The sequence below is a fragment of the Perca fluviatilis genome, chromosome 13 (genome assembly GCF_010015445.1).
Source record: "Perca fluviatilis chromosome 13, GENO_Pfluv_1.0, whole genome shotgun sequence".
NCBI classification, from domain to species: Eukaryota; Metazoa; Chordata; class Actinopteri; order Perciformes; family Percidae; genus Perca; species Perca fluviatilis.
Genome location: NC_053124.1, coordinates 9,391,030 through 9,408,950, shown reverse-complemented (window position 1 = coordinate 9,408,950; position 17,921 = coordinate 9,391,030). Strand labels below are relative to the sequence as shown.

General features: G+C 40.3%; 1 protein-coding gene across 2 annotated transcripts in view; it reads right to left on the bottom strand.

The window, feature by feature from the left end:
• Positions 1–2,859: 2,859 nt before the first annotated feature.
• nt5c1aa (5'-nucleotidase, cytosolic IAa) overlaps positions 2,860–17,921 on the bottom strand; it is a 28,657-nt gene continuing 13,595 nt past the window's right edge. For both annotated transcript variants that reach the window (XM_039819783.1, XM_039819782.1), the window contains 3 exons: positions 11,307–11,429; positions 6,467–6,651; positions 2,860–5,923 (listed from right to left, as the gene is read on the bottom strand). In XM_039819783.1, coding sequence (XP_039675717.1) covers positions 5,567–5,923; positions 6,467–6,651; positions 11,307–11,429 — 665 coding nt within the window. In that variant the 3' untranslated portion in view covers positions 2,860–5,566. The remainder of the gene's footprint in view (positions 5,924–6,466; positions 6,652–11,306; positions 11,430–17,921) is intronic.

Sequence of the window (17,921 nt, the reverse complement as noted above, 5' to 3'; positions counted from 1 at the left end):
TTTGTGTTTCTATCTCTCCCTTTTCTCTCTCTAGGGATAGTCTTAATCTGTTGCTATGGATACAAACATTGGGGGATGAATCCTTCTCCAAGAAACTTTGAAGCACTTAAAAGACATAAGCATGAAAGAGAGAACATTTTAAGGAGATTGTCCTGGTGGACAACTTTTAATACCCATTTACTGATAGCACTCAGATTCAGGTTTATTTTCAAATGTAGCTTTTTCTTTCCGTCTTTCTTTCTTCATTTCATAGATCGTGTCTTGACGGTATGCCAAGATTTGCGAAAGTTTGGCGAGATGGTTAAGGTTAGGCATGGACCCCGAATGGTTAAGGTTCGTATAGGTCTTCGGGCAACGAGTCTCCCAAAAGTTTTTAGCAAATCTAGGGTTATTGTGTGGATGCGACACATTGCGTGCAATGGCGGACTAGTGCTGATCCTTACCTTGCTAACAGAACTTTACATGTTTACAGAAATGTACAGAAATATACTGCTGCACTGACCAAAGTTATTTTTAAAAAAATAACATGCTGTAGATTTTCCAAAGTTGCCGTTAGAAGCCGAGGGCATGGCAGCGGCAATCATATCAAAAGCAATTCCGCCCTGACTGCTGAATGTGAAAAGGTCAATACACATTTCCAGCCAGAGGTAACTGACATGTAAGGAATTACATTTGGAGATAGGTGTTTCGGACCCAGTGGTTTACAATGATTTTTAAAAATAGCACAGAAAGTGCCCAGAAAGGAGGGCTTATGGAGGCTTTATAGTTTTTTTTTTTTTTGTTTGGAAGTATTGGACAAATGACATGTTTGGCCTTAGATGAAAAGTCAGGGGTCACCAAAGTGATTACAATTAATCTCGAGGGGCATGTGAGCGTTTGTACCAAATTGAATGGGAATCCATTTAGTAGTTGTCGGGAGATCACTCAAAAAACAACTTCAAGCTCGTGGTGGCGCTAGAGGAAAAGTCAAAGTGAACATCAAAGTCATTACATTCATTCCCTGGTCTCAAATGGCATGGCAATGCATTCATATGTTCAGAGATTTCAGTCTGGACCAAAGTGATGGATCGACAGCCCAACATAGAGCCACTCTGCTAGCTATGGCTAAAAATATACGAGAAAATGCTGGAAGACATGAATATCAGAAGCTTTTTGTTAATCACGGCAGCTGTTATTTGTTTCTTGATATGAGGTACGACGGCAACTGTGTTCTCACTTGTGGTGGGTGCTGTTATTTTGCTGTCAGGCTCCAACACAAAAGCTTAACGCACAAACAAAGACAGATACACATACTAGTATTTTTTGATGATTTCTATATTATATTTGTTACATTCCTGGTACCAGCTGCTTCTCATCCAGGCAATCGCAGAATTAATCACTGTTCAGGTACTGGAGTCAAAGACACACACACACACACACAGACTATTGATTTTACTAAGGATACTGCTCATTGCAAATCTGATGGAGAGTTTGAACAAATTAGCTTAACATGCACAACCCAGGTTATTAACTCCGCTGACTTGTGTTGAAGTGTTACCTTCTAAAAGGTGCTGTCAGCTCAATGCCTGATTAAAAACATAAAAAAACGCAGCACTTTGAGAAATGGGACTATTTAAGAACACAAAAAGCTACACTGCTTGAATGTATAGGAGTCCAAAAAAAAAGTGTGTCGGAACAGATCGAAAACATTTTGTGGACTGGTCTCCCACTGCAGGTTCCCCTCAGCATCTCTGCCAAGACAGTGAGTCAACCATCATTTCCCTCCACGGGTGCCACTCTACTTTGTAACTGAGCAGAAGGAAAACAACAACTCTTAATTTCTGTGTCTTTGGGGCAAGTGCTGCTTCCCTCTCCATCTGTCTTTATTTTTTTAGTCTGATTTTTTTTTTTCTCTCACTGTCTTCCTTTATTGTGTGGTTATCCATCCGTAAAATAAAGGCTAACTGCAACCCCTGCTCAAACCCCACTCGGACTCTTCTCTGTAGGTCACATCTGGCAGTAAGATAGCTTATATTCGAGCTTATGGTCTGTTACGTGATGTCCCACATTCGGTCATCAATTGCAGTCAGTGGAACGTGTTCACAAGCTATAAAATAACTCCCCTCTTCACTAACTTTTTATTTCCTATTCCTTGCGCTTGCATGATGGTCCTCCCATCACAATCGTATGATCTCTGCTTGACAGACAAGCCAAGGTATAATGCATGAAATGAAAATATATCCCTTAATGCACCATTTCTTTTTATCTCTTCACTGGAGCACCTTCCAGCATTTATCTACTAACGTGGGTATCTGTAAGAGGCAGGATGCTGGGTTGTTATGGTCATTTGTGTCCCCAGACACCATCTCAATTGGCCATAGTAAAGCACAGAGACATTCTCTTTCACTATTCTCCATTCACGCTGATGGTTATTGTCTGTTTATGCAGCCTGGCATGTGTGTCATTAAGAACTGTGCATTGGCTTTTTAGAGTTCGCCAGCTGGCCCTCTCTGATCTTTCTGACCCTGCTGTTGCCAGCAAAAGCAACCCACTGTTTTGGAGCTTATAAAATCCACATGAATGTCAATCTCTCAGCATGGCCCGTCGCTGCGGTGGTGTTACAGTAGCAGTATGGCTCCAGGTGGACCACTGGATGTTGGCGCTTTCTGGTTTTTATTACCCAGAATGATGCGATGGTCCTATTCAGCTGGGAATGATTTGGGAATATTAACACATTTATCATCGTGAACAGGGTGGGAAGTATTACGATTCTGCTCCTTGTGACATAAACGGGGAAAAAATAAGGAAGGACAGGTGATAAAACAATGAAATAAAAAGAACTTAGGAAGGCAGGGAAGAACTAAAGATGTAAAGATACAATTTAATCATTTAAGGCAACTTTAATATCAATATCAAGTGATGATTTCCCAACATTCTTCATCATAAACAAAAATCTGGGCAATGAAGACCAGTTGCTGCTGCAGGTCATTTACCATTCCAGTGCTGCCACTCCATGGTAGAGTGAAGGAGTGCACATCAGCAATGCAGAAATTACAGTATGTGTGCATCTTGTTTTGTCAGAATCTGCAGCTATTTTCATTAATGAGTAAAGCAAGCACTACAATTGACATCTTTATTAGTGTTCATTTACATTTTATTGTTGCAATGCCATTTTTGTTTCATAAGTGTCAATGATGTCGTCATGAACTTGTTGTTAAAATGTTTAAACATTGCTTCATCTGCAATAATCTATTTCCTAAATGTCCCAGTAAAGTACAAACTGGCCTGACGGATCCTGCTGAAACCGTATCCTCCGATAACCCAGCCATCATTTGAGGGCAAACATCCGCCAAAAGACACAATTCAATTATGTGTTTTGACTGTGAAATTAAACATGTGGATTGCTTGTCATGTTTCCGAGCTTCAAGGTCCTCAGACGGCTGATGAGGTGTAACGAAGCATCACGGAATATACACTAGAGGGAAGATTTCCGAGGACTCGCCAGCAGTGACACAGTGATGTGAAGTTGACATTTTCAAAAGGCCACTGTGGCCTTTTTGTTAATGATAGACAAATTCATGTTCATCGATTACACAGAAGTCCTGCTGTAACTTAAGCAAGGCTTTGATTGCCAGTTGGCTATTGATTACCAGATATTAAATTGGTTTAAACTTAACAACATCAGTCAATACCACCTTAGCAGTGTGACTTTGTGCTAGACTTGATGTCCAGTAGAGGGCAATAAAATCAAGACTGCTGCTTGTTAAATACTTATTGGTGATACATCAGTTGGTGAGGAACCACATCACCCTTCAGGGAGGCTGTAATGCCCTCATATTAGCTACCAGGATGGCTTACTAAATAGAAAGCCTTTTAGGTTGTAATATGCATTATATACTGTACGTTGGGAGGCTAAATTGTTGGATGAATCAAACATGGACATTTAAACGTTTGCTTTTCTTCTTTTAATCTCTAGTAAAGCAAATGTGTGGTCTAACATTGGACCGAGTGAGCGAAGCCATGTCGTTATACACATCAAGCAGCCATTTTGGGACATTTTAGACCAGAACTGCAAGTATTCACTCAACTTGAATCATCCTCAGGTTTACTCAGTTTGCTCAGATTGACTTGAAGACCATTAACATTAGCATGCTAGCATAGTAAAAACACAGCATGCTAACGGGACTGTACAGCTGCAACTGAAGGAAATTCAGTTTAGTTAGTTATAGAGGTGTCATGAAGTGAAGGGTTGAAGTTTTGTTAAATTTTGAAATGTGACTGGCGCTTAATTAAAGGGGACTCCATATTCCAAGTTGTCGAGATTTTTCTCTCTGGAACAAAGTGGACCACTGTTAGCAAGGCTATACAAGTTACTTCACTTTAAGTTTATCTGTCTTGGACAAATAGAATAATAACATATTCCTATATTCGGTCTCGTGAAAACATTTAACATGCTAGGAAACATGCAACTGTTATGGTGATGGAAGTTGGTCATTAATCAGTCATTGGAGGTGTCCTTTGTTGAAGTGATCATTGAACTTGAACAATTTTTGACCTGTTGAAACTTACTTCCAAGTTGTTGAGATATTTTCCCTGGACCAAGATTACGCTGCTGGCATAGCTATAAATAGTGTCTTCATTGAAACTAAAGGCACCCATTGAAAGTTATGGCTGTCTATATTTTGGACTAACAGAATAATAAAATATACTTTTTTCGCTATTACAAAATACATTTAACATGCTAAGAGGAGAAACGTATGCATGCTAACGGTATCGTGTGCAGCTGAGGCGCAGGAATTGAGTCTATAGCTTTAGAGGTGTTCTGTAATTAACTGAAACTTTTTAAACCTGTGAAGCATTAAAACTCAGGGGATCACCGCCAAACTCATTAGGTTTCATTCTCTGCTGACTATAAATGTCTGTACTGAATTGTATGGCAATCCATCCAACAGTCAAGATATTTTACTACTACACTCGCTAGTGTGGCTGTCGTCATTGAAACTAAGGCACCAACTGAAACGTATGTTATGTCCCTGTGAAGTCAAACTCTGTAAAAAGTTTGACACTTTAAATTATGACTCTCGTGCTACAGTACATTGCTATCATTTTTAACCTTATAATATCTCGACATTGTGCTTATGACTCATTTATTGCCATCATACATTGCAGTCTTTGTGCTTTACTTAAGTGAAGCCATTCATCCGGTATCCTCCAGCATTCACTGAAGAGGTGTCCTTTTAATGAAGACAAGTAGTAGTGAGAGAAATAGCAGGTCACCATGGCAATCAAGCACCTTTTTCAATTTCCCACATAAAGCAAGATCTACTTGACCACTATCCAGACCTGATCTAACTTATAACAAGATGGCATTAAGCTGAGACAGTTGACATTGTGATTGAACAAACTTACAATACAATTGCCATGGAAATGATGCATTTCCACATACAATTCCGTACAAGTTCACTTTTCCAAGCTCTCTGAAACCGCTCGGCTTCACTTTGCTCTTCTCAATGATGTTTCTCCATCCCATCCTTCTTATCTTGTTCTGTGTCTGGCAGGATGCCATTGGCATTTGTAGTCCTGCTTTCTACTTCCCAACGCTGCTTTTCTGTTTGAGATTATGTTTCTGTGCAATGCCGTAGGGCACATGGGCAGCAACGGTGCCCATCTCAGCCGCTCCCTCCACGTGAAACATCTGATCATCAAAGTAGATGTGAGGCCTGATCTTCTCCAGCATGGGGCCCTTCGGTGCCCCTGCAAGGAACAAGGCCTCATCGATCTCCAGGCCCCAGGCCCTGAGTGTCTTCAGTGCCCGGATACCAGAGCTGGCTGCACTACGCGCTGTGACCAAGTATGTTCGGATGGGACAGTCCAGGCGATGGCCTTTAGCGTAAAACTTTTTCTGGAGCTTCCCCAGTGCTTCCAGGAAGCCCTTCAGAGGTCCCTGCCACAGATAAAGAGATTGTGATAAAATAGAGCTGGTGACATTGTGTATTCCCATGGGTTTTAGTGTCCTGTTTTGTGTATTTAACGCCTTGCATCATTAATTACCTTGTCATGCCACATCTATATGTACATGTAGCACAAGAAAACTTTCATTGAATTTGTTTTTAAGCCTGCACCGCTCAAAGCTAACATCAATTGCTAACTGCCTAACAGAACGGTGCACCAACTGGCAGTCTTAATCCCTGCCTTTTGAAACCATTTATCATATAATTTGCATAATGTATTCATAGAATAATCCGTTAATGAAATGGATTTAATATTGAGAACATCTGCATATCATTTACAGGTGATTAGGTATGCACGTAAATGGCAAGATGGCAGATTATTGTTAAAAGCTTTCGATTAATTACAAAAACCTTCACCCGTCCTGGGATGGAGTGTAATGCAATCTGTACTGAACATAATAAAATAGATCCATGGCAACACATATCTTCTGTTCAAGAGAAAATGTCCAAACAGACCTCCAGTGAAAACTACTTACATGATCCAATAGCGTGTCCTCGTTGTCCCTCTCATGTTCAAAGAACTTGTCCAGCCCATGTGCCTTGAAGATGCGCTCAGATTCATCAGAGAAGAGAACAGCATCACCATCAAATGCCACCCTCAGCTGGGACTCTGATACCTCTGTCAGCTTCTCTGTCATGAACATGGTGGCTGCTGCGATGCCTAAACACAAACACAGACGTCAATAAGAATAGGTTGAACCGTTCAACAATAGATTTGTTGAAAGCAATGTTCCTTCACAGTTTGCACTTGCCTTTGTTTCACTTCACTGCAATTTACTTTACTTCACTGCGCTTCACTGCGCATCGCTTCTTCACTTCACTGCACTTCAGTTTTTCACTTAAAACTGCCCTACACTTCACTGCACTTGACTTCACTTCTTTACTTCGTCACTTCTTCACTGCATTTCACTTCTTCACTTCACTGCACTTCATTTTTTTTTTTCTTTTTTTTTTTTTTTTTCTTTTTTTTTTTTTTTTTTTCTTTCCTTTCTACTCTTTTTTTTCAAATTAAATTTTTATTTTATTTTTTTTTTTTTTTTTTTCCTCACTTTTCTTCACTTTACTGCACTTCATCACTTCTACTGCATGCGTATCCCTTCTTCACTTCACTGCGCTTCAATTCTTTTCTTTACCACTGCCAGGGGCGTCGGACTGGGGGGGAAAAGGGGACTGAGTAAAGACGCTAGAATGAATAGCTGTGGATGCGGGGAGGGGCCCGTAGAAAATGACTTTCTACAGGGCCCAGAATTGTGTGCTACGCCCCTGACCACTGCACTTCAATTCTATTCTTCACTGCACTTTACGTTTTCATCTCGCTGCACTTCTCTTTTTTTACTTCACAGCACTTTACTGAGCTTTACATCCTAACTGCGCTTCTCTTCTTTACTGTTGTGCTTCCCACAGAGTCACTGCATTAGTGACATGAAGCATGTAAGTCACATGAAGAATGTCTCTGAAGTCACATTGAGAGGTATGTGGTCGTGCTGGGATCATACAGCGATCCAGTTCATTTCCCCTCAGCCCTCTACACACAGGGACTGTGACACAGTACATGCAATATGTTGTTTTCGAATTCTCGTTAGTAGAAAATCCAGATTTCGAATTACCAAAAACCCTTTGTGTCAACAAGCTAATACAAATCTTGTTTTTCAGTTAGTTTGAAAACTTTCATTTTGGATTCGCTTTGCAGTTGTTTCCCTTTGGTTTCAACACTACATGTCTCACTACTTGTCTCCACGTCGTCTGCTCTATTTCAGTATTAGCTCTTCCTTTTTGACAGCAGACATAATGCAGTATGAAAAGCGGTTGACACCTAAAGTCCCATAAATTGCACATCGATGTATTCTGTTTTCAGCTCCTTGTCAGCAGAGCATAATAACATCTTGTATTTCTTTGGCAGAGAGCAGCCCATGTTTTCAAATATTGATACATATTCAGAGTCACAGCCAGAGCAAACAGAAAGAGGGGAAATCTTCAATATGTGACTTCAGCATTAGAGAAGATGTCAGTCACTGCTACTAATTATACAAACAGGACAAAAAAAGCATTCAGAACGTTTACTTGCAGCTCGCCGCGCGTGTGTAAGAATTTAAATAGCATCATACTTCTTTCCATTTAAATGAAAGTTTTAAAGGTTGTGTGGAGTTTTATTCCAACTGACAACCACTTCCCAAGACTTTTAAATCATTTTGCCCTTAAAACTGAACGTATAGTTACATTATTAACAATAACACTAGATAGGCATAAAGGATTGCCTATCTTTTTTATAAAAAATACCCCAAAATTTGATGGATTCCATACAATGCTCTTCACATGTACAATTCATGATGAGTACTTTTATTGAATTTTGGATGTTTTATTCAAGTTTTAATTTTGGTTTCAAAACTGTATTCTGGCTAAACTTTGACTCTTTGAAGTCTATGATTATCCATCAATATACGTTCCTCTAATATTAGTCTAAATATTTCATAATTTCTGCTTTTTTAACTCAAAAATTAGGTATAACGTCCTACAAATGAGGATTATTGTCCATGAATTCCAAAAATAAGTAATCCTAGGAGTAATAACTTGGTGTTAGTGTTGTTAAAAAAAAAAACGGTCACGGTCGACGGGAAGACAACAAGGGTTAAACAAACAACCAGTGGCGGCCAGCCCATAGAGGGCGCGAGGGCACTATCCCTCTTGCTCAACATCAAAATTAAAAGTTAATTTTCATGGATTAATTTCATGAATTAATTATTTTCCTTCCAGATTAAATTTGTGGGGTCAATGAGTAGCTTACAATGCATTTTCTGCAACGAAATTGAATCAAAAACCTAACACTGCAATGCAAAAAAGACATTTTCCATCGTGGAGGTTGCTGGCAACAGAACTGCCGAGTTGAGCCAGCAAGGAGAGGAAAGCCTGGTCTTGCAAATGTGCAGGGCTTGGACAGGATTTAGAGCACTCAGGCTGAGCGTCCTACACTTCCACGTACAAAATCCTCTACGCCTAATATCTCGCTCGTAGTGTTTTGAAGGGATATTGACAGCTTACGTGTGAATGTTAACTGAAACAAAGTTGAGGCAACCACCATATGGAGCATATCAATCAAATCCCCTAAACAAAATCTGTCACCATCTGATAAACTTGTAGTCAAACAACTTGGACTGGATCAGAGTAATGTTACAATTGACCAGAAAACCGGTGGCAGAGGTAAAATCCATAGTTTTGTAACAGGTTGTTTGTAAAAATGTCTGCCTGTTGTGATGCTCAGGCACCATTATGCTTTCCTTGCTTCCTTTTCCATATCAAAGGAACAGACCAAGGCTGGATAAATACTGGTGTAAATGACCTAAAACCCCATTTCTAAAATAATAATAAAAAAAATTAAAAAACAATATCCCACATTGAAAAGTCTATGAAATTGGCCATGTTTGGGATTGTATATATTCCAAGTGAACATCTGGAAAAAAAACTAAATGCTTGTTTAACTGTGTTCAGTTCCGTATTATAAATGTGTCATTCATTATCTTAAAAAAAATGTTTTTGTGGTTATTGATAGGAACCAAATAGGGAACATATGAAGTGTTCTGTCTGTCTGTCTCTACATTATGTCTGTCTACACGACAAACTATTTTCTCAGTGTTGCATCTTATAGTCGCATTTTCTTTAAGACTGCAAGGGAAGCTCGGCCTCCCCTAATATGTCAAAAAATGTATGGTCAAATATGTACTATTGTGTTAACATTTTACTGACTAAAAATAAGTTAGAACACGTTCATCTCGAAGACGAGTTAGTTCAGAATCAGCTACATATAGCAGGTCGACTGACTCGATTTCCTTCTCATAGATTCCCGTAGCGTCTCAGTGCATTTCCTCGTTGAAGCCTGGCGTCCGTTGACTTCAATGGGGCTGCTTTGAACCGTTTTATTCAGTGCTTCGAAACTAGACAGTCATTGAATAAATGCTGCGATTATATCCCGCCCACGGACGCTCAGCGTCTCTGGGGGTGAACAGAGGAGTGGGCTGGCCTGGACTCCGGGTTTCTGCATATGATTGGAGGGTCTGTCGAAAGACTGCATCTCCTTCTGATTGACAGCGATTTTGTACTATAAAAAGTCGCCGAAGCTATTCGAGCTCAGTCCCATCGTGGATTTTGCAAGTGTAGTCAAACGACAAACTGCAGCAACCTATTTCTTGGTATTTGCTTGGCAAAATTGCTGGCCAATTTTCATCATACATTTCATACAATTATACACCACATTCCTTGTTTCAGTTTAACCTAATTCCCACATTTCCTCCTTCGAGTTTAATATCGTTTCGTTAGATCATCCGTTCGTTTGTTCGTTCATTCATTCATACAGTAGGCTAGGCTACTGTTGTAGGGGTGAACTAGCCAGCTAGCAAACAGCAAACAATGGCAATACAAATGCTAATATTGTTAATATTTGGCCGAAAATGAGCATCCCCTCTTTGAAAGACCAGCAGCCACCACTGATTTCCACCCATTCTCACGGCAGTTTGTGAAGCAGAAAGTCTGCTTAATTTTTTGGCATAGTCCGCCCTGAAATAAATCCCACCAGCCACCACTTCAAATGACATGTAAAGTGTTAATAAGTCAAATTTAGAGGTGCTGGTAAAGGCTGATTTTATAACTTTGTACAGAGCCAGGCTAACTGTTTCTGTCTTTATGCTAAGCTAAGCTAACTGGAGGCTGACTGAAACAAAAATCAATCTTCACATCTAACTTTTGAGCAAGAAAACAATTAAGCATATAAGATCAACATGCATACCGAAAGATCAGTAACAACGTTTTCTATATAAACAATACATCCTGATTGTGGTCCAAAATAAAACATGTTAAGACAAAAACTGGGATAGTGTGCTTCAAAGTCTACTGGTTTTGCTGTACTGTAGGTCATCTCCTTTCATTTCATAGTAACACAGATAAATGAGCTTGCTTTTGTGTTTGTGTGTGTGTGTGTGTGTGTGTGTGTGTGTTCGTTCTTGTTTAACTATATTTGTGGGGTCCAAAAACCGAGAATACAGTATACTTATGGGGTCCAGACAGCTTTGTGGGGCCAAAATGCTGGACCCCACAACTTTAAAGGGCTGTTTGAGGGTTAAGACTTGGTTGTTAGAATTATGTTATGGTTAGGGTTAGGGTAAGGGTTAAGGTTAGGCATTTAGTTGTGATGGTTAAGGTTAGGGTAAGGGGCTAGGCAATGAATTATGTCAATTACGGGTCCCCACAAAGATATGTGTTTGTGTGTGTGTGTGTGTGTGTGTGTGTGTGTGAGAGAGAGTGTGCGTGCATCTGTGTGTGCGTGTGTACCTTCAGCCAGCGCCTCCCGGACCTTGTCAGCGTCAGCAGACAGGTACAGGTTGGTTTGCCAGGCCTTTAGGTAGCCAATTGGACTGCTTCCTCCCGTCATACAAAACCTCTCAATAAACAAGTCTGGGGACAAGAGCAACACACAGCAACACGGTTTTTAGTTTCAGTACATCTTCAAATGTCAACATACCGTACATTGGCAGCATTGCAGACACGTTCCAATATTCCGTGGTGGAATGCAACGAATTACATTAACTCCAGTACTGTACTTAACTACAAATTTGAGGTAGTTGTGCGTTACTTGAGTCTTTTATTATCATAGCACTTTCTACTTCTACTCCACTGCATTTCAGGGAGAAATATTGTACTTTTTTACTCCACTAGATTGATCGGACAGCTTTAGTTACTAGTTACTTTACAGACTAAGGTGTTTGCACACAAAACATGTAGTTTATAAAATATGATGTTTTATTAAAACTACCCAACAATATACCTACAAGTACAGCTGAAATAATTAGCCCATTAAACACTTGACAAAACAGTTTTTGATAGTCTCCAGTTTCTGCAATGTGAGGATTTTTCTGTATTGGGTACTTTTACTTTTATTATTTTAGGTACATTTCAGGATCTGGATACTTCTTCCAGCATTGACAATATTGATACATGTATTTGTATCCTTAGAGATAGAGAAACAAAACAGAAAAATACTTGTTTTTGCCCGTAGCTGTAGCTTGGTCAAGGAGTTCGTGATAAGCAATTTCGAGAGTCACAGGGGTTGAAGTGAAGGGGAGATGGGGGCTAGGGACAGGGTGAGAGGATAAACTTACAAGCACTTAAAAGTTGAAGAGGGTCCAAAGAGTGGGTAACCTAGAAGGCCGAAGAAGGGACTGCAAGAAGGGCATGGTGGTAGAGTGTCTGTGTACGTTTAGACTGAGGCAGTCTTTTAATTCATTCCTGATGACTGATCCAAAGAGCAATGGAGAGACGGTATGGGGAGAACGAGAGGAGACTGATATGAGGCAGGGGCAGAGCCAGATGTTGTAAACATTCGGGGCTCAGCCCAAAACTAGGTGGCGCATCCTCCTTCAGGGTTGATTTTTTTATCCGCATTTGTGGCAGCTATTTGCACTATTTTACAAGCAATTTGATAATAGAATGCCTAAAAACCTGTAAACCATTTGCGAAAAACATAATAGTTGCCAAGGAAAAACTATATAGGATTATCATCAAGTGAGCATGTCTGTAAAGGGCAGACTCGTGGGTACCCATAGAACCCATTTTCAATCAGACATCTGGAGGTGGCCAGGCCAGTTTTTCCCTCGACAAAATATAGCTTTACCAAATAATGCTCCAAATAACTTTGGAGCGTTATTTTGTTTCATATGACACCAATATCTAGCTTTACTCTAGCTTCAAAACAGAACCCACTACAGCCTCTGAAAGGCTAACCCCCCCTCCTCTCCACCCCTGATATGATGTAATAAAATCTATGATTGCAGACCTGAATGAGCTGATATTTATGAAGGAAAAGAGAGAACGGGCACAGGAGGAGTAAAGTGATAGACTAATGTTGGGATGGAGATGTGATAAAAATGAGTTTAAGAAGAGTTGAGGGTTGTAATAGAATAAGAATAGGTGGGTGACACCCGAAATAGATGGAGATTTAGAGGAAGAGAAGGTTAGTGTGGGTGGCAGATTGATGTGCTTATTATGAAAAGAGAGACGGCAAGGTTAAGGCATCTATTTAAAGCTGCACTAGGCAAGAAACCTGTCTTAGACTTTTTCCACATTAAAGAGTGACTCCAGCAATTTAGTATTGCACATCCATAGAGATGAGGGACTTGTGTCAAAACAATATGCGGCAGAAGTTGAGATTTCCAGACTAAGTTCTTAGTTTGAGTCCCACACCACAGCTGGATCCAGTATTTCCCATAATGCAACCAACAGGATATTTTCAATAGACCCCCTCCCCACCTGGTAAATACCCTTGTTTTTCAAACTTTGCAACCTCGGTTTGTAAGGTGCCATGTCATTTCTCTGATGCTCCACTGTTCCGACCTCTCAATAACCCGAAAAATTCCCTTTGGTCCTACAGCCCACTAATCCGACGTCCACCAGCAATATTACGAATCCCACTATGGCCACGCCAAGACCCGCCCTTCAGTAGCATTTATTGGCCAGGCGTCCATACCACGCAAGGTAAAGTAACCCCATTTGTACAGGTCCTATCCCCTGACCAATCGGTTGGGGTTAGGCATTTAAGGTCAAATGCCTAACCCCAACCAATCGAGCTGCTTCGTAGGGCGGGTCATGGCCTGGCCATAGTGGGATTCATAATTTGGCCACCAGCGGGACATCGGACTAGTGGGCTGTAGGACCAAAGGGAATTTTTCGGGTTATTGAGAGGTCGGAACAATGGAGCGTCGGAGAAATGGGCAGTCCCCGGTTTGTAACACGTGTCCAAGCCCAAGCTAAGATAACCTTGATGATGTCACTATGACATCACCAGTTTTTTTTTCAGATTTGAGATTAGCTCTCTCGACAGCCACACAAGACATGATGTCACTGTTTTCACAGGCTGAGTAGTACTAATCATGACTAATGAAGTTATCTTTTTATGTAAATATTTTTAATTTATTAAGCCAGCTGAAGGTGATGATACGTTTTTTGCCTTCCTTTCACACCCAAAAACAAAGCTAACATAAGGAAGTAAAGTCGCTTCCTGTCGCCTTTGTTTCTCTGTAATCACTCATTTTAATTGTCAATCCATTCATTAAGCTGTATGTTCACTTTGTGACAGAACTTTACGGTCATAAATTTGAGATGTCGACGTATCTGTGCACCAGTGCAGGAATTACAGTTTGCACGAGTTAGCAGGTATAATTACTATCTCCTGACCAGATGTTGGTTTGTGAAGCACAGATTTGTAGTTTTTCAACTGACAGGAAATAAAGACAAAGAGCTGTAGCTATTGATTTGGTGTGTGGGCAGAGGTCTTTTTGGAAGATTTAGCATGAAAGTGGTTGGAAATTGTCTCTGTGACAGTGTATGACTTTCACTTTTGCTTCTGGTTTGCCTTTTCTTTCTTTTTTTCTGTTTTTTTTTTTTTTGTGATTTAACCAAGCTTTTATATTTGTGGTTTTGGACACTAGGTATCTTGTACCTTTTTTCTAAATCTCAGACACAGTAAGGTGCAGATCACTGTAAGCTTCAATGCTAATCCCTCAAAAATGAAACACAACTCTTCCGTAGCACACCATGCTTCATTCACCAAACATTTTTAGAAATTTTGCCATAAATAGGTAGCCTGGGAAAACCCTAACGAACTTCTGGCAAATTTGAGATTTGCTCTGCAAGTCATGCTCAGTTACAAGTGAGAAGGGTTTGGGGTCAACCAGGCTAATCAATAGGGTGATAACAGGTAGAATTTCCTCACCAGCCATTCATTGAATACAATTTAGGTTGTAGGTTGTAACATGAACCACTGTCTGAGGACTGCATTTAGAAAAATATGCATGTTTTTGGTTATCATATTTGGATTTGCAGAAGTGCAAAGTTGTGTAGTGCAGTTTTTAGTAAGACTTGTGCAAACAAAGACAGTCAAATACAATGTGACTCAGAAAGAGGCAGATGGAGACTAAAAAAGCAGAGAGAAACAGAGTTCAAAGAACCAAATGTCCTCTGCAGATTTCCTAAATGGTTTATTTAGCTTTGTACTCGGGCCCTGGTGAGTTTGGCCCCCGCACTTCGCTGTACCTAATCATTTCAAACCTCTCATGAGTCCCCTGCCTATTAGACCGGTGCTGGAGCGTGGGACTCACTCGATGGAAAATGTCCTCACCATTGATGTCTTTGTATCTTTTTTCCCCCCCTTGTAAAAATGTTTTCATATCATCTATCTTTGTATGATTTATTTGCTTGTTCAAAAGATCTAAAACATGGTAATAGGAAAGCAGGAAATCAGCAGGACTGCAGAGACGCTGCTGTCGCATCAAAAAATGAGCAGCTTCAGTGTACAGTTTAACACTTTACACTCATAGCAGCTGGGTATATATCCATGTGGGATCTTATGCACATTGTAGGCATATATGAGGTCATGTAGTGACTCCAATTTTTGATTCCCATACAGAACGATAATGTCATCTCATGAAATCTCAATTTGCTGGACACAGAGCACATTATAGGACCTGCCAGTCATCTTGGCCCTTGGGTCCTTCTATGTCGTATGCATGCATAGTAGATGACTAAATAACATATCTCTGTCATAGGAGAGTGTTCCCACCTGCTTCAAGACAGCCACCATTGTCCCTGTACCTAAATGACTCACACCTCTTGAAAATAACAACACCTACATCAAAATGTTTGTTGATTTTGGCTTAGTATTCAACTACATGTGAAAGCTGCCTTTCTTCCTTTTCAATAGGCTCTGTTCCCAAAACATGTTTTGTCTGCTTAATCCATAATTCCAGTATAAGTTTTCAGTTTTGTCCATAAATTATCATTTAGTGTGTGTTAAAATAACATATGCCTGTGATGTGGGGGTGGATCAGCTGCTCACCAGCTCAATCAAGGAGAGTGCATGCAGGTTTGCCTGATTAGGTCCCCTGAGCAGGGAGGGGCTGCACACTGTTAAGGTGTAGGAGAATAAGTAACATAGTTCTGCAGTTAATGACATTTTTTACAATATCAGGGGTGCCTATTGTTGGGGTTGCATATATACAGTATATATATTGATGTCAGCTGTATCTGATGTATGTAAATGTAATGGCATCTCTTTCAGTTTAGCGCACCCTATACTTACCTGTGCAGGTGGTAGGTTCCAATTAGGCCAGGCTCAGATTTGAAAGTGTTTTCAGAACTCAAAAGAAAGAGGAAGGACTTGGCAGCTTGCTGTGAGGTTGCAGTTGTATGTGTTTGTTATTTTGCCTCAGTTGAATTAAAGTTTTTTTTGTGTTTCATTTCGTGCCCTTTGTTTAGTATGTCTTTCTTTATGTTAATAAACACCACAGTTTTTGCACTTATCCAGTTTTCTGTCCAGCTTCTTCAAAATCCCTGTGTAAAAGTTTTGGGTGCCCCACCACTTCATCGGCCTTCGCATGGGTTGGTGGTGGTGTCCCCAATGAAACTGATTGGCAAACCTAGCACTCTGGGCTTGAGTACCACACTCTGCAACTGGATATTGGACTTCCACACAAACAGAACCCAGTCAGTTTTTATTGGCAGCCCCACCTCCTCCACTCTAATGTTGAACATTGGAGCCCCCCAGGGCTGTGTGCTCAGCCCACTCCTGTTCACGCTGTACACTCACAACTGCAACCCTTGACATGGAGAGAACTCAGTTGGGAAATGTGTGGATGACACCACAATCATCAGCCAGATTACATGCTATGATAATAATTCACATCGGGACGCTGTCTCTTAAACAATTACATTCAACGAATCTGCATTCTCAGTTACATTTTGAAGGAAACTTATGTTTTCAGTCACTGGCGCACATTGTCAAACGGTCGCTGTTTTAAACCTGTGGTTTACATTGTGAATTGGAACAAAACTACTTGGTTTAGTAAAGGTTATGGTTTGGATTAAAATAAGTATGTTTGTTACATAATTTACAGTATGTTACATAAGTAAGATATGTACATTAAGTACATTACATATTTGACATCAGTTAAGTATGTTGAAACGTATCAAAGTCAACGTTGAGGTTTGGTTTCACACGGGACATCAACAGTGGTCTCCTGGGTTAAAGTCCTGTTTGTTTGACCCATACTTCCAGCCAGACTTCCTCCCTACGCAGACATTGAATAGAAATGTATTTGTGATACGTCAAAGACAAACATAATTCTGGACGAAATATGTTGTCCTCACAATTTTATTGAGAATGGAGTTTCGTTGAATGGGAACAAAATTTAGAGGCAATATCTGGACGAAAACATAAATCTTGCAGAGTGGTGCACAGAGAACAACCTACAGCTCAACTTTAGCAAAACCAAGGAGCTGATTGTTGATTGAGTTTAGGAAAAAGAAGGCAAAGACCCACACCCCTGTCTACATGAATGGCTAGCATGTTAACATTTTTAGATTTCTGGGAATCAGCATCACAGAGAAACAGCTTTTTTTATTAAAGTGCTCATATTATGCTCATTTTCAGGTTCATAATTGTATTGAGAGGTTGTACCAGAATAGGTTTACATGGTTTACTTTTCAAAAAATACCATATATTTGTTGTACTGCACATTGCTGCAGCTCCTCTTTTCACCCTGTGTGTTGAGCTCTCTGTTTTAGCTACAGAGTGAGACATCTCACTTTTGTTCCATCTTTGTTGGGAGTCGCACATGCACAGTAGCTAGGTAAGGACTACTAGCCAGTCAGAAGCAGAGTATGAGGGCGTGCCACACTAGCAGCTAAGCGAGCATTATAACGTGTGTTACAAAGTGACCACGTTTGTCTCTGAAGTAAAGGCTGGACTACAACAGAGCTGTTTGGAGCAGTTTGTGAACAGTGTTTTCTGTTGGAGATGGTGAGTCCCTTTGGGGTGGACTTTGGGCTTTTCACTTTGTAAACCCATAACATGCACAAAAAAAAAATATATATAATACAATAAAGGAAAGGGGA